Below are 19,811 nucleotides of genomic sequence, written 5' to 3'. Positions count from 1 at the left end.
GGGAGGGACCGCCAGCTTACAGTTTCACTTCTCTAAAATGTCCTTGTGAGAAAAGACACACTTCAGTGATTTAAACAAGACTCACAGTACCGTATACAGGCCAACTCAAAGGAATCAACACTTCTTAATGCAAGTATTCCTCAGTGATTTCTGAGCTCAGGCATTTCTACAGCACATGCCTCAGATACGCGGTACACACCTGCTTATATTCTCCAATGATCGAGCCGTTCTTCTTTATCTCAGATTCAGACTTGTCAAGCTCTCGTCTGCACATCTCCTTCAGCTGTGGAAACAAACAAACACACACATCCTGTGAGGTCGTTGTAGGGCAGAGAGAGAGAGAGAGAGAGAGAGAGAGACAGAGGACAGAAGCCGGGTCAGAGGCCCCAGAGACCATGTCCCTGCTGAGACAAAGTGAAGAAGACAGAGGGAGGAATTGGCAGACTTTAAGCTCAGGGGCCAAAGTCACGCCCTCAACACAACCTCTATTCAAGCACATAAATCATTCACAGCTGCAACTACACATTCGGAGGACAGCACTGAACACGCACGGGAGCAGAAGGCAGCAGGTCCGGCCTTCACCTCGGAGGGATTCTTCATCGAACTGAAGACAATCGACGCTGAAGATGAACTGACATTCTTTGACATTGGAGGTTTGACCCGGATGATAAAGGAAATGTAGCTTTTTTTTGTTTTCCTCCAGTCGTATTACATAAACAAGAGGCCATACAACGACATGCAGAGAGGGCAGAATCTAATGGCTCATAGTTTAGACTCCATTTAACATGTAGTGATGTTTTTGTGGAGGCCTCTTAACACATGTATGAATCCAGCTTCACTACCTCTGGGTGCAGCGATGGTATGTATGGTCATCACTGCTACCTCCGGAAAAAACATTGTTTTCAAAGAACAGTAGAGACCTTATCAGTGAAATCAGCCATCGCGATGTTCGGTTGGAGTAAGAACCTGCGGACTATTGGCTCCATCTTTAAGAAAGCCTTGATTATTCACAGCCTGTCGCATTAATATTGCATACGTCCTGCTAGTCTCCATCTTGAGCCCAGGGACAGGCGGATATAAGCGGCGCCTTTTTCACTACAGTTCTGATCGTTCTCTCTAACCTGTGCAGATTCTTCTTCCAGTCGCCTCTTCTCGTCCTCAGAGTCCACCAGCTTCTGTTTGGTCAGCAGCAACTCTTTATTCAGGGCGTCTGCCTTCTCCTCAGCCTGACGCACAAACAGGACAAAATAACCCGATGTGGATGAGGTCATCGAACGTTGCACGATGCCTTACACACACACACACACACACACACACGTAATGACACAAACGCATTCTTTCTCTTACGTTGTCGAGGTCTTTGCGCAGGGCTATCTTGCTGCTGACCAGTTCGTGTGCGAGGTCGTCATTCTCCTGCTCCAGACGCATGTTAGCGTCTTGCAAACGACGGTTCTCCCGCTGAGCCGAGGGAGAGAGAGAGGAGTAGAGGAGGAAGAGAGGAAGACAAGAGTACGGATGATGAAGCAAGAAAAAGAGTGGGACAGAAAAACAACAACATATGAACGGAAATAAGTGAGGGAACAATGAAAGAGGAAGGAAAGTGAAAGTGAAGGAGATGACAGAGCAGGGAAAATGAGTTTCAGATGAATGTGTAAGCATCTCTTCCTGGATCAGTGCCTCATTCTACAGAATAAGATTATGTTCCGGTAAAAGTTAACCGTGATCAGGTGACACTGTAATTATAAAGTCAGGTGTATGTGATGTTTAACAGGGTATAACCTGTTTGTACATCATTAACAGCAACAGACAGTTACAGTAAAAAATGAACAGATGTTTAAAAAAAATGACTGGGGATTATACGTACGTGTGTGTGTGTGTGTGTGTGTGTGTGTGTGTGTGTGTGTGTGTGTGTGTGTGTGTGTGTGTGTGCGTCTTGCATGAGGACTTCCAAGCAAATCTGTTTTTGAAAATAGTGCACACATCCTCATTTCTGAGGACATTTTTTTTTCATTTAAATATCACTTTCATTCTGGGAATATAAGTCTTGTGTTTTCATAATAGAGTGAAGTTAAGTCCTTCTTAACGCTCTGGTGTGCAGGATATCTGCACCTGAATAAAATGTAAACAAACAGTTCAAAAGAATTTAAAAACAGAATTGCAATCTTAATTTGCTAAAGCACCTTAAACTGTCGCAACTATTGCAATCTCACTGATCCAACCTGGCGGCTGTGGTCGAGTTGTATATAAAGCTCAATAGTACAAACATCTCAAGATACCTCGTTTGACACACAAAATAAATTGATATTGGTATATATGGTGTGTTTTTTTAGGGCGAACAAGGCAGAGGTTCAGTCTCTGTAATTGATGATGTGGTGCCGTAGAGAACCCAGCCGCCGCCCTTCAGGTGACTTTTGCCGTGTACAATTAATGGCTTTTTCGGTGCCATGTGCTTTTTCTCTCCTAAACAAGGACTGTCAAGGTCTACAGTGTATAAAAATAAATAAAATAAAAAGATTTATTCTGTTGAGTGGAAACTCAAGAGTCAGAATGTGGCTGTTGTTTTAACACTGTGCAGTGACAACATGCAGTACTAACACAATGTCATCATCAACACCGAAGAGCAGATCATGATGTGAAACTAATGTAATACTTTGGATACTAAAGAGTGAAATTAGATACATGAAGATAAATGAAGACATTTGTTGCAACAAGGACAGGGATGTAAAGAATATTAAAACATAGCAGAGTTGCCGATATAGTTTAATAACTTAGGTTTCTGTTGATTTCATGGAGGAATAGATTTTTGCCGTGTTGTTATGTACACAGGTGAATATGTTGTGCTCACGTCTACCTCATATCTCTCGATGGGGGCCTCCTGTTGCTCCTGTTGCTCCCTCAAGGTGTGGTACTCCTTCTCAAATTTCTTCAGCTTTTTCTGGCTGATCTGTTGGGCAGCGAGAGCAGAAAAAACAACAATGTTTGCTACCATACACTGCATGATCCTCAGCATAACAGAGAGACTTGCTTGTCCATTCTGTGGATTTTAAAGCATTCTGTTACAGCTGCAACATCAGCTGGTCTGAGCATCTCAGGTCTAGTGTTATACAAGAGGATATCAAGGGATCCAAATCCTCGTCAGCACTCTTCACCTAACAATGCTGGCAGAACTGGGACAGAACATGTTGTCCCGCCTCGTCCATGTCATTTCTCATTATATTTGACAGACAGCTGGATCATCAGACGTTACTACTTAGAGAAGCAATTAAGAACAGCACAGCCATCATTTATAAAAGTCATGAAATAATTCTCATCGTTCAAGTCTTGGATCAAATAAACTATCAGTACTATCAGCTTTGTTTCCTTAAAGTACTTCATCTGTAGAGCTGTAACTGTGAACACCACACCGATGCATACACGCTCACATGTACCGGAGAGGAAGTAGAGAGCTTTGAGATGGAAACCGAAACCCACAGTACACAATGGAAAATGCACACATTCACGACTTTCATTTGAATCCCAGGGCAATTTGCATTTTATTAACTTTAGGAGTCGAAAGGTTGGCAGACAAGAAGAGGAAGTAGGTGTAGTGACGACACGCTGAGTCGACGTTAGTGACACTAGTTTGACCCAGAGAGCGTCTCCTGAATACATTTTCTGACCCCACTGTAGTTTCCAACTGTGTTTGCTGAATATTCGCTTCAGAATTATTCAAAGAAGGATGACCTCTGACTACAATTACTCAGTAAGGTACTTTAAAGACTTTTTCCTCTTAATGCCGTCTACTAGAACTAACACAGGCGCTCCTCTTACTGTATGATGGTGTATCCATATTTCAACTAACTACTGATTCCATAACTTTACAATTAGTTACACTCTTTGTTCCTCCTCTGGAGATGAGATCACCATCAACTTGATTCTGCTTTTACAGCTCCGTGCTTATTCTACCATGAGGGCGATGAAGCTGGGGAAGAAGGACCAGGATGATTGACCTTAACCTTAAAAACTCCACCTGACCAATAGACTTCTCCATCATTTTGTGCTTTCTAGCATCAAGGCGTCATTCAAAGATAATAATCCAAACTTTGAATCCTGTTTAAAACATTACCAGCTCCACCATTGTTGTACTCGCTGAGGTCCAACGACTTCTTGGAATTGTTGTCTTTTGCACACATAATGTGCTGGAAATAACTTCTTAAAGCAGGACATTGTGGGTCACTTTGCATTCCTGTATACATGCAGGTATTTCATTCAAATAGGAACAATGCATCCCTTAACACAGAAGCATAACTAAGCACGACTATTAGACAAACACATATGTTATAGAGGCTTCTATCTGAGAAGCCTCATCAGCCCAAACTCGTGATTTATGTCCAGAAGTGATGCCTCTAAGATGAGCACTTAAACATCTTCAAGACTGCACACCAAGTCCATTTGCTTCTGATTTTGTTCCACTAGATTGTTCTCTGCTGGATTAGCTGGTGTGTGTGTGTGTGTGTGTGTGTGTGTGTGTGTGTGTGTGTGTCTCTCTGCTGTCCAGCGGCTTAACTGAGAACCAAATAGCTAAAAACTTTCTCCTTGTGTGCTAATTTATATCTCTGCCCAAAGTTACCTTCTTCAAAGTCAGGCCCTCTGAATTAGGCCAGTCTGTTCAAAACAGGTCAGGACACAGGTGTGTGTGTGTGTGTGTGTGTGTGTGTGTGTGTGTGTGTTTAAGACACAGACAGGAAGAAAGAAGTGTAGGTGTGTGTGTGTGTGTGTGTGTGTGTTTAAGACACAGACAGGAAGAAAGAAGTGTAGGTGTGTGTGTGTGTGTGTGTGTGTGTGTGTGTGTGTGTGTGTGTGTGCTCATTGCATCTGTTACACTTGATGTAAAGTTCAAAAGTGGCCCCTACTGGTACATAAGTAGTACTGCTAACGTTTTTGTTTTCATTACTGTTTGAGGGTTTCTGAACATCTTAAAGACCATGAGCTTTACACATAATGGAGTTGCATATATTTCTATTTGTACTCAAAACTAAAATGAGTTTACTAAGAGCTGAACCTGAAGTCTCACAGGTTTGTACAGGTGAACAGACATAGTTCCTCTTTGTTAATAGTGAACTGAGACTGTATTCTATTCTTTGTTTTTACTCTGAACTCACCTTAATGCTACAGGCCAGCTCCATCAGTTTCTTTGCGTTTTCCTCAGAGCGGTACCTCTTGGGAACCGGCACACGGAAGAATTTGAGTGCACCCTCAAAGTCCGTTTGGATCAGATCGTCTTTTGATGTCTGAGGAAAAGAAGGACGGTGGACACGTATGGAACAGTGAAGCGGCACAATCCTCACTGATTGACACACATTTATGAATTTTCTGAAGCATTTATGATAAACAACAGGTTTGTGATAAACAGACATCTTTCCAGCGTTAGAGTTTTCTTTACCTGCTGTGCCTTTGTGTTTCTACTCAGAGGTGTGGCTGCAAGTGCTGTTGTTTGTGTGTGCGTTCACATTTGTTTGGGCTTCCTTACCTTTAGTAATGCCAAGGCCACATTGAAGATCACGCTGATGCCCTGGAAATAAAGACACATTTTTTTTCAATTAGAGGAACTGTAGGTCCAAAGACATGAAAATAAAACGTGGGTTTAACCAATGAAAAAGGAGTATGTGCACATATGGACGCATAATACTCAACAATGATAAAGGGACATGTCCAGCTTCGTTAAAATTTAAGAGAAACGTCTAAACTGCTACAACATTAAGTGTTGCAGTTGCTGCTAATATTTGAATTTGCAGTGTCTCCTACTCTTTATCAGTGCTGTCAGACTTCAGAAGAAGTTGAAAAACTACAATCTTAACATCTCTCCACAGAGGTTCGGGATTTGGCTGACTCTCCAGTTTTCCTGGCGTGGACCACCATGCTGAAAGGTCAATCTTCCCCTTGGTCTGAGGCTGTGTGTGATTTGAAGCAGCTTTTCCCTTTCTGTCGTCGGGTCTGTCCATCATCTCCTGGATCTTGAACAGCCTCCCAGTTCCTGCTGCTGTGATGCATCATCACAGAATCATGGTTCCCTGCTTCATTCAGCTGATTAATGGCGCTTGGTTTTCACTAGATGTAGAGCTTAACACTCAGGACAAAAAAAGTTTTCTCATCAGACAAGAGATTATTTTCCCCAATGCTCTCACAGGCCGTCAAGTGGATAAATTTATTTTATTGACTTTGGCCTAACAGGCGGCTCTTGGAAGAGTGTTCATTGTTTCAAACTTCACTTCAAACTTTAGTATTATCTTAACTCCTGGAGGCTTTCAGTGCTTAAACAAATCTGTAAATAACTTCCAGCGACAGCACCTCAAAATAAACAGGAGGTGCGTGAGCTCAGCTTAGAGTGCCACAGCAAAGGGTTCCTTAGAATACAGCTGTGCGTTAATTAAAGCACCACGTCAGTGTTTACTGCATTACTGAATTGCAGCAGGGGAAGTCGTGCTGTGGGTTATTACTAACCTCACACAGTAGCAGGTCAATGATATGGAAGACCATGTAAAGAGGGAACTTGGCTGTGAAGAGGGTGAGGAACCACTGAGAGGCATACATATGGGCCTCCAGACCCACATTCAGGAAATGGTTGTACAGGTCTGGTATATATTCCTGTTTAAGAGAGAGGAAGCAAATGAGAGAAAATGAAGACAGGGACAAGAGCACAGAGAGGGAGGAGGAAGGATGTGGAGGGAAGGAACAAGGAGAGAGGTAAATTAATAGATGTTTCGAAGACAAAAAGTGTCACTTGTAAACCAACATCTTTTCAGCCTGCTTGTGCGTGAACACAGTGAGGTCGACCACTGCTTCAGTGTACATTCAGAGAACAAAAACTCTTCAGATCTGCAAACGAAACACACATACCTGCATGAGCCTCTCAAGTTGGAAGAACTTGCAATGCAGGTCTTCAAAGTTCTGCTTGAAAAGGTCCCTGAGCCCGTAATCAAACATGATCTTGACCAGAACACTGAAGGCTTGCTCCTCTGGCATCTGAGGAAGACGACCCACAGATTTAGTGATCAGTGCCTCCATGGGTTTCAGGAGAGGCTGATATAACACTACCTGAACGTGTTAAATAACTCCTTATGATCAGCTTATAAAAGACACTGACATTGTCTGTCCACTAGGTGGCAGTGTTGGCATGTCCCTGAACTACAGGAATTCATAAAGTGAAGCCACTCCAGCATGGAAAATGAACATGAACACATTATATGATATTTCTAAAAATCATATATATATAATGTCAGTGGCCGGCAGATACAATCGTCTTCGAACTGTTTCGGTGCAGTAACAGTACATCACGCATATCATGTCCTACGCTGAGACCTTCACCGTCTTAGAGACAGGTTGGACCCTGCTGATGGGTGAACTCACATGCAGCAGCAGCACAGCAGCCAAGAAGGACTGTCCCTGGCAGTAGCCGATCTCCTCATCGTAGACGGAGTAAGCCTGAAGGAGAGGACAAAGGCAAACGGACACACAATCAGTGAATCAGCTCCACAGTGAATTCAAAAATTGATGCGAGTAATTAAATGATGATAATCTTTTTTTTATTTTTTATTATGGGGTGCTGCTTGTCCAGCAACTGTATAATAATTTTGTTTTTGCAACTGCAGCCTGTTGCTGATCCAATCCAAGATTTATTTATTTTTTTTACGGTACATTAAACAGTATTTATCATTTCAACACAGAATCAAATGATGAAATATATTGTGAAAGAGAGAAGAGCAGCCAAAGTAGAAAAAACTAAATATTTTTCCTTAGGAGTTGGCAAAACCGGCCCGGAGCAAGATCAGCGTCCCTAAATACGGAACTTATACTTGACAGGAGGTGAGAAATACGCTGGAAGCTTAACACAGCTTTAAATAAACCGAAGCAAATGAAACAGTTGAGAAACTACACCCACCATCATCATATCAGTCAAATATATATATATAAAGTATAACGCTTTTTTAACTCACAGTGCCTGAATTATATTGCACAAGCTGTTGAGATACCATGTCGTTTTTATTATTGACGTTTTTACACTGTATGCCGTATGTCTTCAAGCTCACTTCACAAATGAATGGCAGTAAAACAAGACATACATGAGGGGAGCATCTGGAGTGAGGGACGGAGAGGAAAAAAAGGAAAAATGACCATGAGACAGACGGAGAGGAAAGGGAAGGGTTTGGAGAGAGATGTTGGTGTTGAAGAAATGAAGTATGAAGGGAGGGAGCAAGGGACGGTTTGGAAAAGAGGCTGTAGTGGCCTACTGCGCTACAAACACAAGTCAAACAGACAAAGTGTGGATCAATCTACACACACAGAGGAAAGGGAGGGGCCGCTGAATTATTCAAGCACACCTGAGGAGGTGCTTGTCTGGGAGAGAGATGGATGCCCTCACCTGAGCGATGCATAATGAATGAAAGCGGTGAACAAGCTACAGCCAAACCGCTCATGTGGGATTATGGAACCATAGGATGAGATGTGTTTGTGTCATCGCGACGGTGAGCGTGTGAGTCAGCTGTGCAGCAGGAGTGAATGTATTAAGAGTCTTGTGTGTGTGTGTGTGTGTGTGTGTGTGTGTGTGTGTGTGTGTGTGTGTGTGTGTGTGTGTGTTCGATTAGAAACTGGTGCTGTATTTCTCGACAGGCAGTGGCTGTTATGAACTCGCTGAACCACCCAGAAACAGAGAAACTGTTCAGTTAATTAATAAGCAGTTTTCCCTTTAGCGCTGACAACTTTCTCTACTGCTCTGAGAACTTTGTTACGTGATCAACTGTACAGCCGGTCTTTTACACAATCATGATGCTGTACACCAGGGGAACATGTGATTGTCTTTCACATGCAGAATGCTATAATTGGTTCTAGCAACGAACGCTAGCGCTAACAAAAAGAACAAGTGTTAGTGATCATGAGGTTATAAGGTATTCATTAATCAGTTCTTCACTTTGAAGAGTGGGGTTTGTAAGAATTCACATTTGTTTTTTATGGTTACATAGACAATAACACAAATACACAATATTTTACGGACAAGTGTTGAGCTGCATTTATGTATTGTGCGGATTTCAACTTCATGCAAAATTCCTCAAAATACTTCAAAAATCATCCATTTTAAAACTGTAATCTAAAGACCCTCTTGCATGGCTGTATGTCCCACCTTGCAGATCTTGTAGAGGGAGTCTTGTCCATCTCCTCCGGTGTCTTTGAAGTAGTCATGAGCCGGGAATGTCCTGTTAATGTCCCTCGTAATGGCACTGTCCTGAGGGGACTCCTAGTAATGACACAAAGGAGGGGACGGGGACGGGGACAAAAAGGTCACAGTGAATGAAAAGAAGTGAAAATGGTGTGTCACTCAGAGGGAGATTCAGTCACTCGAGAATCCACGAGCCTCTTTATTAGACAACCACCAGCAGCGGTCATGCGGTGGCAATACGCTGCTGAGATTTACAGTATAGGTCGAGATGAATTACTGGCAGCACAGCGTGTTCTCTTCTACGGCACAAACCGTACGTCTCTCCCTGCAGCTTTGTCTTTTTCTGAACAATGCGAGTTCTATTTGTAGTCAATTTGAAACTTGATAAGTGATTCTCGTGTTGCAAAAGCTCACATACGCTAACAGTACAAAACAACACGGTTCTGACAAACTGCAACAAAACAACAGCGAAGGAAATCTGACCGAAGACGACGTGCAACACGACAATCAGTGCTGAGAACTTCAGACCGATACAAACAATAACACTGTTCTGTAGAACACCAGGCTGATAGGAGGGTGGTCGGCTTCCATCGTCACACCTTCTACCGACACCACACTCAAATGTGACGAAGTGGATCAGCCAGACCATCAGCACTAGAACTACAGACGTCATGGCTGTTGCATATAAAGTACAGATGAGTGTGATAGGGATGATGACCCGGTAATGGTGATAGAAGAACGTCTGAGTTATTAGTACAATTCACCCTGAAAGGAACATTATTTTGTACGTGATAATCCTCCCGGTAAAGGTTGAGATATAAAAGCACAAAAACAAGACTAGGGCAGTGTGCTGGGATATCCCTCCACTGTGGAAACACAACACACACACACACAGATCAGTAACTACTCCACTAACAAAGATTAATCACCCCTCATTTCATTATTGATGCTCAGTGTATTTGGAACAAAAAGCCTCTAAATAAGTAATGTTACTCCAAGACACCCTGGCCATTACGTGGCGAATCAAAGACACGCTTTAAGATATCGTCACGGTAGTTGGCGGTGAAGCGGCTCTGAAGCGGCTCTGAAGCGGCTCTGAAGCGGACACCGCATGTTGACGTGTGATCGAACACAAAGATGGGGCATTCATTAAACTTCATTCTTTGTTTAGCCTGGTGCTGTGACCGTGCTCTCATACCATCAGTGAATAATGAGACAGTCAGCAGGAGCAAAGAAAGGTTTCCACTCGTCAGCAGTGAGCAACAATAAGGCCTCGCCAAGTTCATGTGAGAGGAGCAAGTTAATGTGATACTCCATTGATCCATGTAGGGAAATGTTCCGCTACACATCGGCATGTTAAAAAGTACTCCTTCAGGTTTTCAGCATCCAGTGCCTTGCTCAATGGCACTTCTGCAGGATTACCATCAATTCCTCTAAGGGCTTGAAATCCAAACTAAGAAACCCATCCTGCTCCACCAAAGTGGATGTAAGTTAAAACAGAAATCCCTGAATTTAAATCACCAGTTTCTGTTTGCTTTTTTTAATCTCTCTTGTTCTCTTTGTAGCTAATTATACCTTCTTGTTCTCTCCGTTGCTGCACACATCATGTCCTTCCCTCTCTCTCTTTTTTTTCTCCAAGGGTTCTATTCCAGCTTCCACAGAGGAGGAAAGTCAAACCAAAAGAGTATAAGTAGAAGAAGAAAAGCAGGAAGAAAAGAATATTAAAACAAAGTGAGGTAATGGAGATCAGAGACCAACAACAGGGGGCTATTTTATAAGTCCATTCCACAACTTCCACCACACCCTGTATGCGTGTGTGTGTGTGTGTGTGTGTGTGTGTGTGTGTGTGTGTGTGTGTGTGTGTGAGAGAGAGCACAGCCAGCCTAACTAGATGCTTAGGGAGTAATGAGTATTGCGTTATATGGGTTGGTGTTTATACCATTCAATAAAGCATGTAACACATCCCATCACATGACCTGAGATCTACGTTAAATATACTTTTAAAAACACTCAAATCTGTCCTGTGCTTTTATGGGGAGTCCTGCAACACGCTCTCTGTGTAATTCTAAACTTACAATCTGCTCTTTGTCCTGTATTACTGTAAACACATTGAAGACATCACCTCGGGCTCTGGGAAGTAGCGAGAGGCCGTTGTTGTACTATATTTTGACATTTCAGAAACCAAATGATTAATCGATTATTGAAAACACAGGCACCCCAGAAATCTTGATCTCGAAATTGGTATTGAGCACAGAGACAGAGCTTCTGCTACCAGTGTGACGGGCCCATTACACTGGGCTGCAGTCTCTCAGTGAATGATAAGGATCCATGTTTATTCAAGCACCACTTAGCCATACTTATCTGAAGTGCTGAGAGCATGTACAAAGACCTCTGACATAATGGCCAATTAGCTTCCTCTCTGTCCGTCTGTCTATTCAGTTAAAGTGAGGATTGGAATGAGGGTAGCGTGAGAGGGGACAGAAAACATATCCAGTGTCTCGTGATCGCGCACAAAAGTGTGAGAGCAAGTTCAAGCAATTAAGAGAGAGAGAGAGACAAAGAGAGAGAAGAGACAGAACATGCTAAGAATACTGTATCTCTGTGGGAATGTATAAAGAAGACAGTGAGAGGTGATGACATACATAGTGCTGTGGCTTTAATTGATACTCGAGCACTTTAATCCATATTCATAATCTGCAACAGGAATAAGGCTGCTTTACAAACAGCTCGGGTAGTATATAGAGATTAAATAGCATAAAGTGACTTCCAGGAGTCTCGACTGGTTGCCTTGTAACCTCACGGTGATGACAATCCTGCAGCTGGAAGGCACTGGGATCTGCATGTTAGGGAGCTTTAAAAGATGCTGGCAGACGTACGTTTGAAGTTAACATAACTGGGCTGGCTTTCCCTCGGGCCTTTATGCTATGCTAATCGCTCAGCAAGGCTTCTCACACACTCTCTCTCTCTCTCTCTCTCTCACACACACACACACACACACACACACACACACACACACACACACACACACACACACACACACACACACACACACACACACACACACACACACACACACACACACACACACACACACACACACACACACATTTAATGGCACACTGTAAAGGAACATGGCGTAAGGTTAATTTGAAACTTGTGAGAAGAATGTTGATAAAACCACGAGACTCAATGTTTACTGCAAAGGAGACGTTTTATACCGGGACACGGGTAGAGGTACAGTGTGTGTGTGTGTGTGTGTGTGTGTGTCTAAAGCTAGGAATAAAGTACCGGAGTAGGGCTTCCGTGGGAAGGCTGAGTAGCCAGCCGTCTATTGTTTATGTCCCTGATTTTCTCTGACTCAACACAATAGCTGACATGTCATTCTGTTATTCTTTCTCTGCTCCTAAAGGACTCTGCTGAGATGCCAAGAGAACACGGGGTGATACTTATCAAGCCTGATACAAACCTCGCTACCCAACACAAAACTACCCCGAGTAAAGCTGTACTTTGAATATATGTTACTGGATTCTGATGTATTTCATAGAGGAAACAGTGCCTGTGACAGTAACTTTAATGCTTTAAGTAACTAGTAGAGCCTTGACGGATGCTTTCACCACTAACAATTGTGATTTTGACTTCCTTTACTAACAAAGCAAATATTGAATAGTTTAAATCTGTGATTCTTTCCAGTCTTTTCTTTACAGTAATGTGTTCGTGCTCAAGCTACCCGTACTGCTGTTTCCTCACCTTAGCGTCATCCGTCATTAAATCTTAATCGTCTGTCTCATGCCCTACTTTTTGTGCGCCGGTAAGCAGCTTCAGCACAAGGAGAGCAGGGACAATGTGCATCTGATGAGGACCGAGACGACGGAGAGGAATGCGCTTTGGTGGTGAAAACCTGCAGGAGGGTAAAGAAACTGATGATGAAAGAAATAGTGTCCGCCATGCCTGTGTTCGTAGCGAAGCAATTAGCACAAGGGAGTTTAAATACATTGAGACAACATCACGTTTATTTGCTCAGTACAGATACACAACATGTACATGTTTTCATACCATATAGGCTTTTCACCTACAAAGCATTGTGTGATGAAATAAAGAAATTCACAGACTCACTTTCATGACAGCGATATCAAACACGTTTGGCCTTTTGCATTACCCAAACATTCTCCGACTATAACAGCAAACGTCTTACAAAAACCTCATCGCAAACTCAACAGCCGTGACGTATGAAATGTGACGTAGTTTGTCCTGATCTGTACAGTGATGGCTTCACTTTTCACTTCACTGAATTTTACAGATGCCCCATTGTTGACTGTGAGCAATTTCCAGCGTTCACTGAGGACAAAAATCACATGCAGAGATAGATTCCTTCCTCTTTTGGGACGTTTCCACACCGAGGTTTTGTAACAGCGGTCAGTCTGGTTTTAATGCGACAGTGATCTGTTCCTCAGAGCAGCTGGGTCATAAATGGGCCATTAGTGGGGGTCTGGTGAGGTTTATCTAGAGCCTCACGAAAAACATGAAGAAAATCCAAGACGGAGAAGAAAAAAACCTAGCGTGTGTGTGTGTGTGTGTGTGTGTGTGTGTGTGTGTGTGTGTGTGTGTGTTAAAGTGCACTACAAGAGAGAGGCTGTACAGCCCATTCAGGGTACGGTCTACTCTAAGATACAAGAGCCAACCAATATTCAGTTGGCGTAAAATACTTTTGTATTTTTTTTTTTTTTTCTGAACAGAGAACAATATGTTCAAGATAAAAACGTGTGTGTGTGTGTTTTAAATAAGGCCCCAATCACACCCGTCACCGTCACGTGTTCTGCATCTGAATAAAATCAAGATACAGTTCCTACAAACTTCATATTTACATTGATCCACATGTACGGTATAATACATACGGACTATGCTTGTCCCCGAGACCGAGTCACATCTGGGCGAAGAGGAAGATGAAGCAGCAGCAGCAGCAGCAGCCACCTTCTGATGTTTCAGGATAACTCGTAAAGGGCTTAAAATGAATTAAATGACATGCGCATAATATAAGGACTCTGGAAACACACAAAAAAGTCAGTAAGGAAGCTAGGAACCATTGTATGTACATTTCACCTGAAAAACCCTATCTGCAGATATCTCCAGTTTTCAACTCATCTTCAGAGACAAAAGGTTCTGCCCATCAGCGATCATCTTCCTCTTTCATGGCAGCAGACTGCATTTAACCTACAGAGAGATTTGTAAACCAGCCGTTGTGTCCACACTCCCTGGCTCTTTCTAACCCAGCATGGCACCGCACCTCGACACGAGCACCACCACAGTGGTATTCCCTGGAGGACACCTTTCCTCTTTCCTCAAATTCAAAGTTATCTATTTTTCCCAAAATCGCAAAAGACAGTAGAGGCAGTAAAATAAAACGCATCCTTCATAGAGAATCCTTTCAATAGAGAATCCATGCTACTAAATCTATTTAAGAGTTCACAACTAAGTCATTTTACAAAAATACTAATTTCTGTAGCAACAAGCAGACATTCAATACGGCCTTTCTGAACAAAAGACGGTACAAAGGGGAAGAATACTTGGCCATGCTTCACAGATAACAGCCAACCTGTCTGAAGACGACGTGTGAATCTACCACCGTTGTACATCATACGCACATACGCTGACAAAAATACAGTCTACTCAAGGGAAATGATGTGCAGCTAACGAAGCAATGGAAATCTATTAGCACCCTTGCTAGAACACCATAAACAGTCAACATCCTGACACACCAACAAATAAATTAGACGGCAAAAAAATAACAGTTTTGAGTCGTGTGTTTTACAGAAGAGAGGAACTCGTTTTGTTTAGTGTGGCTGAATTAACGGTGGGGCTCAGGTTATCATGTACTAAGTGCGGAATCAAGGCCGGCTAACGAACGCATCCAGTCTGAAAACAGTCGCATGTCTGTGAATGAAGCCCTCCAGAAATGAAAGGAAAACACTTTCTCCCACAATCCATGTTCATTTGTACATCAAGGCAACAATGTATCACTATATACTGTGAAACAGTCATATTCATGCACTGTTTCCTGCTCAAACTGTGTGTAAAACACATTTTACTAAATCATCTTGTATTGGATATTTTTTGTTTAACTTTCTTTGGCAGATTTAGATAAAATATACAAAAGTTAGACTATCTGCACCTCAATAAACGGTGACATGGTTCAAAATAGTGATGATGTTTCACAATGTCTGAGTTGAGTGACACAGTATGTTCACAATGGATTCATTTCAGCTTATTATTGGTCTTGATAAATGTGTTTTAAATATCAAGTTAAGAGTGAAAAGAACCCACAAAGCTACTCATGGGGACAAGAGGACGGACTACAACACAAGCGTGCACAAAGGCTCTCACACACACACACACACACACACACACACACACACACACACACACACACACACACACACACCTCGGGGAGGGGGGGGCTCAGTCTTCTTCCAGGTGCTGTAAAGAGGTCAGAGTTTAACCAGAGGTCAGCCTGCTGGCAGCAGAGGGAATGGGCTATGTGTCTGCTCTGTTTACATTTGATCCATCTGTGTTGGTGTGTGTGTGTGTGTGTGTGTGTGTGTGTGTGTGTGTGTGTATATACACTAGTCCCCTAATGCAGGCACAATAATGCCGTCACAGCACAATGCACCTGGAGTTCTGCCCAGTCGTTGTGGATAAGTGCAGCTGAGAAGACTCTAAAAAGAAGTTCAAATTGAACAGAGCAGAAGCAGCCAGATTAGTTCTTCATTGTTCTTTAACGTGCGAGTCGATTACCGTGACTAACTGTGGAGGCTGAATTCAAATCTAGTCCATTGTTATTTATGCAAAAATATTATTTGAATTGGAAGAAAATAAAGTGTTTCTTGTTTTAGTGACAGTTTGATTTAAAATAGTTTTTATTATTATCGATTATTTTTGTGGACCCCAGGAAGACAAGCGGCCTCTTTGTGGAAGCTATTGGGGATCCAAATAAAGAATACATGAAGTACGCCGAGGTTAGTAACACGGTAACTATTCGTTTAAGACATGAGACTATTCCTCTCAGCCAATCAACAAAGACAAGGGGTCAGGATCACAGTTCAAGGGTCATCTTTCTAAGAGCTTAATTCTAGTTTTTCTTTGATCAAAGCCTTAAAAAAAAAAAAAAAAAAAAAATGATGTACCAACAATCAGTGTAAAATAAGTGAAAAAATACATCCTTTCTTGGTCTTGGGTACATAGGGTAGTTATTAAATACATTTACTTATATAATCAAAAGAACAAAAGTGCAATGAAACTGACAAGATTTGAAAAATTGATGGAAAGATAAATTTGATGAAACTACTGTTTTGCTTTTTGTTCGGTTAACAGACGTACAACCAAGATGGGCAGCATCAACAAGACACAATACACAAACACACTGTTGCATCACTAAGTCTTCAGATACTAAGAGCAAGTAAAAACATATTTAAAGAACTCGCTATTGGCAGTTCACCTCAGCATCACACCACTAAAACACAGCAGTCAACTGTCCTGATTATCTGGCAACAAAAGGTTGCATTGTTCAACTCACAGCTTTTCAGAACACTTTTCTTGCAACGTTTTGTTGTTTTGGCAAAAATAAGTTAAGGATTCAGATCCCGTCTAAGAAAACTTTAGGACGCAAATGTTCCACCTCAAAAGAGTTCATTTCTCCAGAGATTTTCAGACACTGTTTCTCTGCTCCTTTCCCAGGAAGTATGGCGGGTTTTCTTGACCATTTCAGAACCCCTTGCAGGGCAATTTATGCCTTTTCTCCTTCAGTGCTTTGCTCTCGACTCCTTTCCTCTGTCTTTGCCAGCTGTGGAGTGTGCAGAGAGGACGCCTGTGTAACCTCCAAATGCGACAGAAACAGCAGTGGCAGATCAACGCCTCCTTCCACCTCTTCACAGCACATTTAAGCTTCAAAGAGGCACTCGCATCAGGCATCTTTTAACCAGTTCAAATGCTAATTTGGCACAAGGGTTTCCTCTTTGTGTGCTCTACACGTGACATGTTGTGCCGATTCCTATTTCCCCATGACTGAATCCATACCCCGGTCCTCCGCATCCTTTTTCGACGGAACCAACGAACGCCTTCTTGGTGCTCCTAACCCCAAAGGCGCTACTGCCGCTGCGCTGCAAACAGAAGGAGCAGAGGCGTTTGAGGCCCTTCCTGAAGGCAGCATTGGAGAGGCTGTAGATGAGACAGTTACAGAAGCTGTTGCTGATGGCGAGCCATGTGGTGAGGAACGAGACTGCAGGGTGGTGGTAGATCCCACCGCTCTCCAACAGAAAGTAGACGATGTAGGGCAACCAGAGGATGTAAAACACGCTCGTGATGCGGAACAGTACCATAGCGTATCGCTTGTCTGGGTAGCTCGACGTGGGCTGCTGATACTGGGCTTGGGATTTTTGTGGTTGGGACAAGTGGGACAACTGCCCTTGCTCTACTGCACTGCTGTCCTTGACGGTCAGTCCCACCGTCGGTCCCGGGCCCTGCGGCGGTTGGGGCCCGTAACGCGCGTGGCGCTCGCTGATCTCCCGGGTGTGCTGTCTGCAGATCTTGAAGATGTTGCCGTAGGTAAAGCAAACGGTGAGGGCAGCCGGGGCGTAGAGCAGCGCGACTATGAAGGTTGTGAAAGCCGGACTGGTCCGCCACTCGACCGCGCACCACTCCACCACATCCCCGTGGTAGCCGGGTTTCCCCCACCCGAGAAACGACGGGAGGAACACCAGAGCGGAGTACAGCCATATCAGAACGATGCAGCATCGCACTCGACAGGGTGTCACCAGGGAGGCGTAGGTCAGAGGCCGCGTGATGGCGACGTAGCGGTCTACGCTCACGCACGCCAACGACACCATCGAGACCGATTTCAAAACGGACACCATGTACCCGAACACCTGGCAGGTGAGTTTGGGGTCGAGACCCTGGAGGTGATGGAGGAGGGACAGGGAGGGGAACAGGCAGCTGACCCCCACCAGCAGGTCAGCGTACGCCATAGTCTGGATGAAAGCACTGGTGGTGTGCTGGCTGAGCAAGGGGGCACAGTGAAACACAAAAATCACCACCAGGTTACCAGAAATGATGAGAACAGTGAGAAGACATATGATGGAGACTTCAAGGAGGCAGGTGGTGAAAATTTGGGAATAGCCTATCGCAAGTAGGCAGAAGGGAGCAGATGTGTTAGACGGTTCAGCGGAGCTCTGGTTCAGTGGATCCAGGGAGGAATTCATCGTCTTGGGCTGGAATACGTGTCTCAGGAGGCCCTTCGAGGGTACGATGATGCAGAGAACCCACTATTTTGACTGGTTCTGAAAGGAGCTGTGTGGTTTCAGTCCAAACAAAAAGCTCCATACTGCGGTTCCATGATGAGCCGGCTGCCATCTGCCATTTCAAATGCGGGAGGGATGGAAAGGACAGAGAAAGGTGAGAAGCCCCCTGGGGTTTGTCGTCGGTGCAGGCAGTTGTGGTTTTACGAATATACAATAAATATACAAAACCAGCGGGGTGAAAACACACAAAAAGAAACGTTTGTATTCCTTCTCGTCTCTCCGGTTAAGCAAACTTCCCAGCTGAAGAAAAAAAGAATGAAATGTGACTTTGTTTAAAGGAATTCCCGTCCAATCTATCCTTGAAATGCCTCCGCTCCCTATAAAGTCAAAGATGTCTTCAACATCTGCTGCAGCTGCTGTCCGTCCTGCTTCTTCTTCTTCTTCTTCTTCTCTCTTGTTTCTTGCCTCTTTCCACTCCTCTATGTCCGCTTGCTCTCGTCTCAGTTCTCCGTCTGGTCCTTCACAGTAAGATCACAGCGGACTGCCGCGAGCCAAGAGGATGAAGGCGTTGCGCAGGGTGACTGATATTTAAAACACGTACACACACACACACACACACACACACACACACACACACACACACACATACAATCACACCTCAGCTGTTGTTTCTATCCAGAGGAGCAGCAACTATGTCTGGACTGGAAATGAGGTAGGCAGGCATACCGATGCTGGGAGAACCCCCCGTGTTCATTTATCCCTCCTCGCTGTCTCTCTGTCTCTCTGTCTCTCTGTCTCTCTCACTCCCTCTGCCTCTCTCTCTACAGAAACAGTGGCACTGAGGCCCCTCCCCTTCCCTGTGGCTCCAACCAATGATAAACTGTCAGGGCACAAGGCTTGCCTCCTTCCCCCACCCTCTCTCCCCTTCCTGTGAATTTTTTTATTTATTTATTTCTTTTTTAAATGGCAGTGTTTCTCATAACCACCCAAAGATTCAAACACTCTTTCACACTGTTAAGATGAGTGACACTCAGTGTTCAGTGCTCTGTTGACCGTCAACGTCTCTGCAGCCTCTCACCTCACGGGGCATTTTGAGCTGTGAGAACGGACATTGTCTTTCTACAGTGCACAAAAGTTATTGTATTAGCTTGCAGGAAGACAAAAAAACCCTGCATGCCTGGGTGCAGTTTACAGGAACCATTTCTATTATTAGTCTAATTGTAAACCAAGGACATACAGTACAAGGCAGCGGGTCCCCCTATGGCGCTGTGTATCTTGTGATTTTGACTCCTTTACATAGAGGATCCGCTTAATGCTCCACTAAGGTTATATAA

The 19,811-nt window shown here is 43.6% G+C and overlaps 2 protein-coding genes across 4 annotated transcripts in view; both read right to left on the bottom strand.

Annotated features, from left to right (window-relative positions):
- LOC137868852 (rab GTPase-activating protein 1) overlaps nucleotides 1–19,811 on the bottom strand; it is a 54,249-nt gene that overhangs the window by 7,754 nt on the left and 26,684 nt on the right. For all 3 annotated transcript variants that reach the window (XM_068705828.1, XM_068705826.1, XM_068705827.1), the window contains 10 exons: nucleotides 9,155–9,268; nucleotides 7,387–7,461; nucleotides 6,877–7,002; nucleotides 6,481–6,624; nucleotides 5,510–5,551; nucleotides 5,142–5,270; nucleotides 2,852–2,944; nucleotides 1,348–1,458; nucleotides 1,122–1,226; nucleotides 200–283 (listed from right to left, as the gene is read on the bottom strand). In XM_068705828.1, coding sequence (XP_068561929.1) covers nucleotides 200–283; nucleotides 1,122–1,226; nucleotides 1,348–1,458; nucleotides 2,852–2,944; nucleotides 5,142–5,270; nucleotides 5,510–5,551; nucleotides 6,481–6,624; nucleotides 6,877–7,002; nucleotides 7,387–7,461; nucleotides 9,155–9,268 — 1,023 coding nt within the window. The remainder of the gene's footprint in view (nucleotides 1–199; nucleotides 284–1,121; nucleotides 1,227–1,347; nucleotides 1,459–2,851; nucleotides 2,945–5,141; nucleotides 5,271–5,509; nucleotides 5,552–6,480; nucleotides 6,625–6,876; nucleotides 7,003–7,386; nucleotides 7,462–9,154; nucleotides 9,269–19,811) is intronic.
- LOC137868851 (probable G-protein coupled receptor 21) lies at nucleotides 13,179–19,713 on the bottom strand. Its single transcript, XM_068705825.1, has one exon. It carries the CDS (start codon nucleotides 18,436–18,438, stop codon nucleotides 17,206–17,208), a length of 1,233 nt encoding a protein of 410 aa, XP_068561926.1. The 5' UTR covers nucleotides 18,439–19,713; the 3' UTR covers nucleotides 13,179–17,205.

This window comes from Cebidichthys violaceus, unplaced genomic scaffold (genome assembly GCF_023349555.1).
Source record: "Cebidichthys violaceus isolate CVI_PGR_0920_01 unplaced genomic scaffold, fCebVio1.0.p SCAF_12, whole genome shotgun sequence".
NCBI lineage: Eukaryota > Metazoa > Chordata > Actinopteri > Perciformes > Stichaeidae > Cebidichthys > Cebidichthys violaceus.
Note: the sequence above shows the minus strand (reverse complement) of the source record. Positions and strands in the feature narration are given on the sequence as shown.

Coding starts and splice junctions, on each gene's coding strand:
- LOC137868851 (XM_068705825.1), bottom strand. CDS start 18,438: ATGAATTCCTCCCTGGATCCACTGAACCAGAGCTCCGCTGAACCGTCT.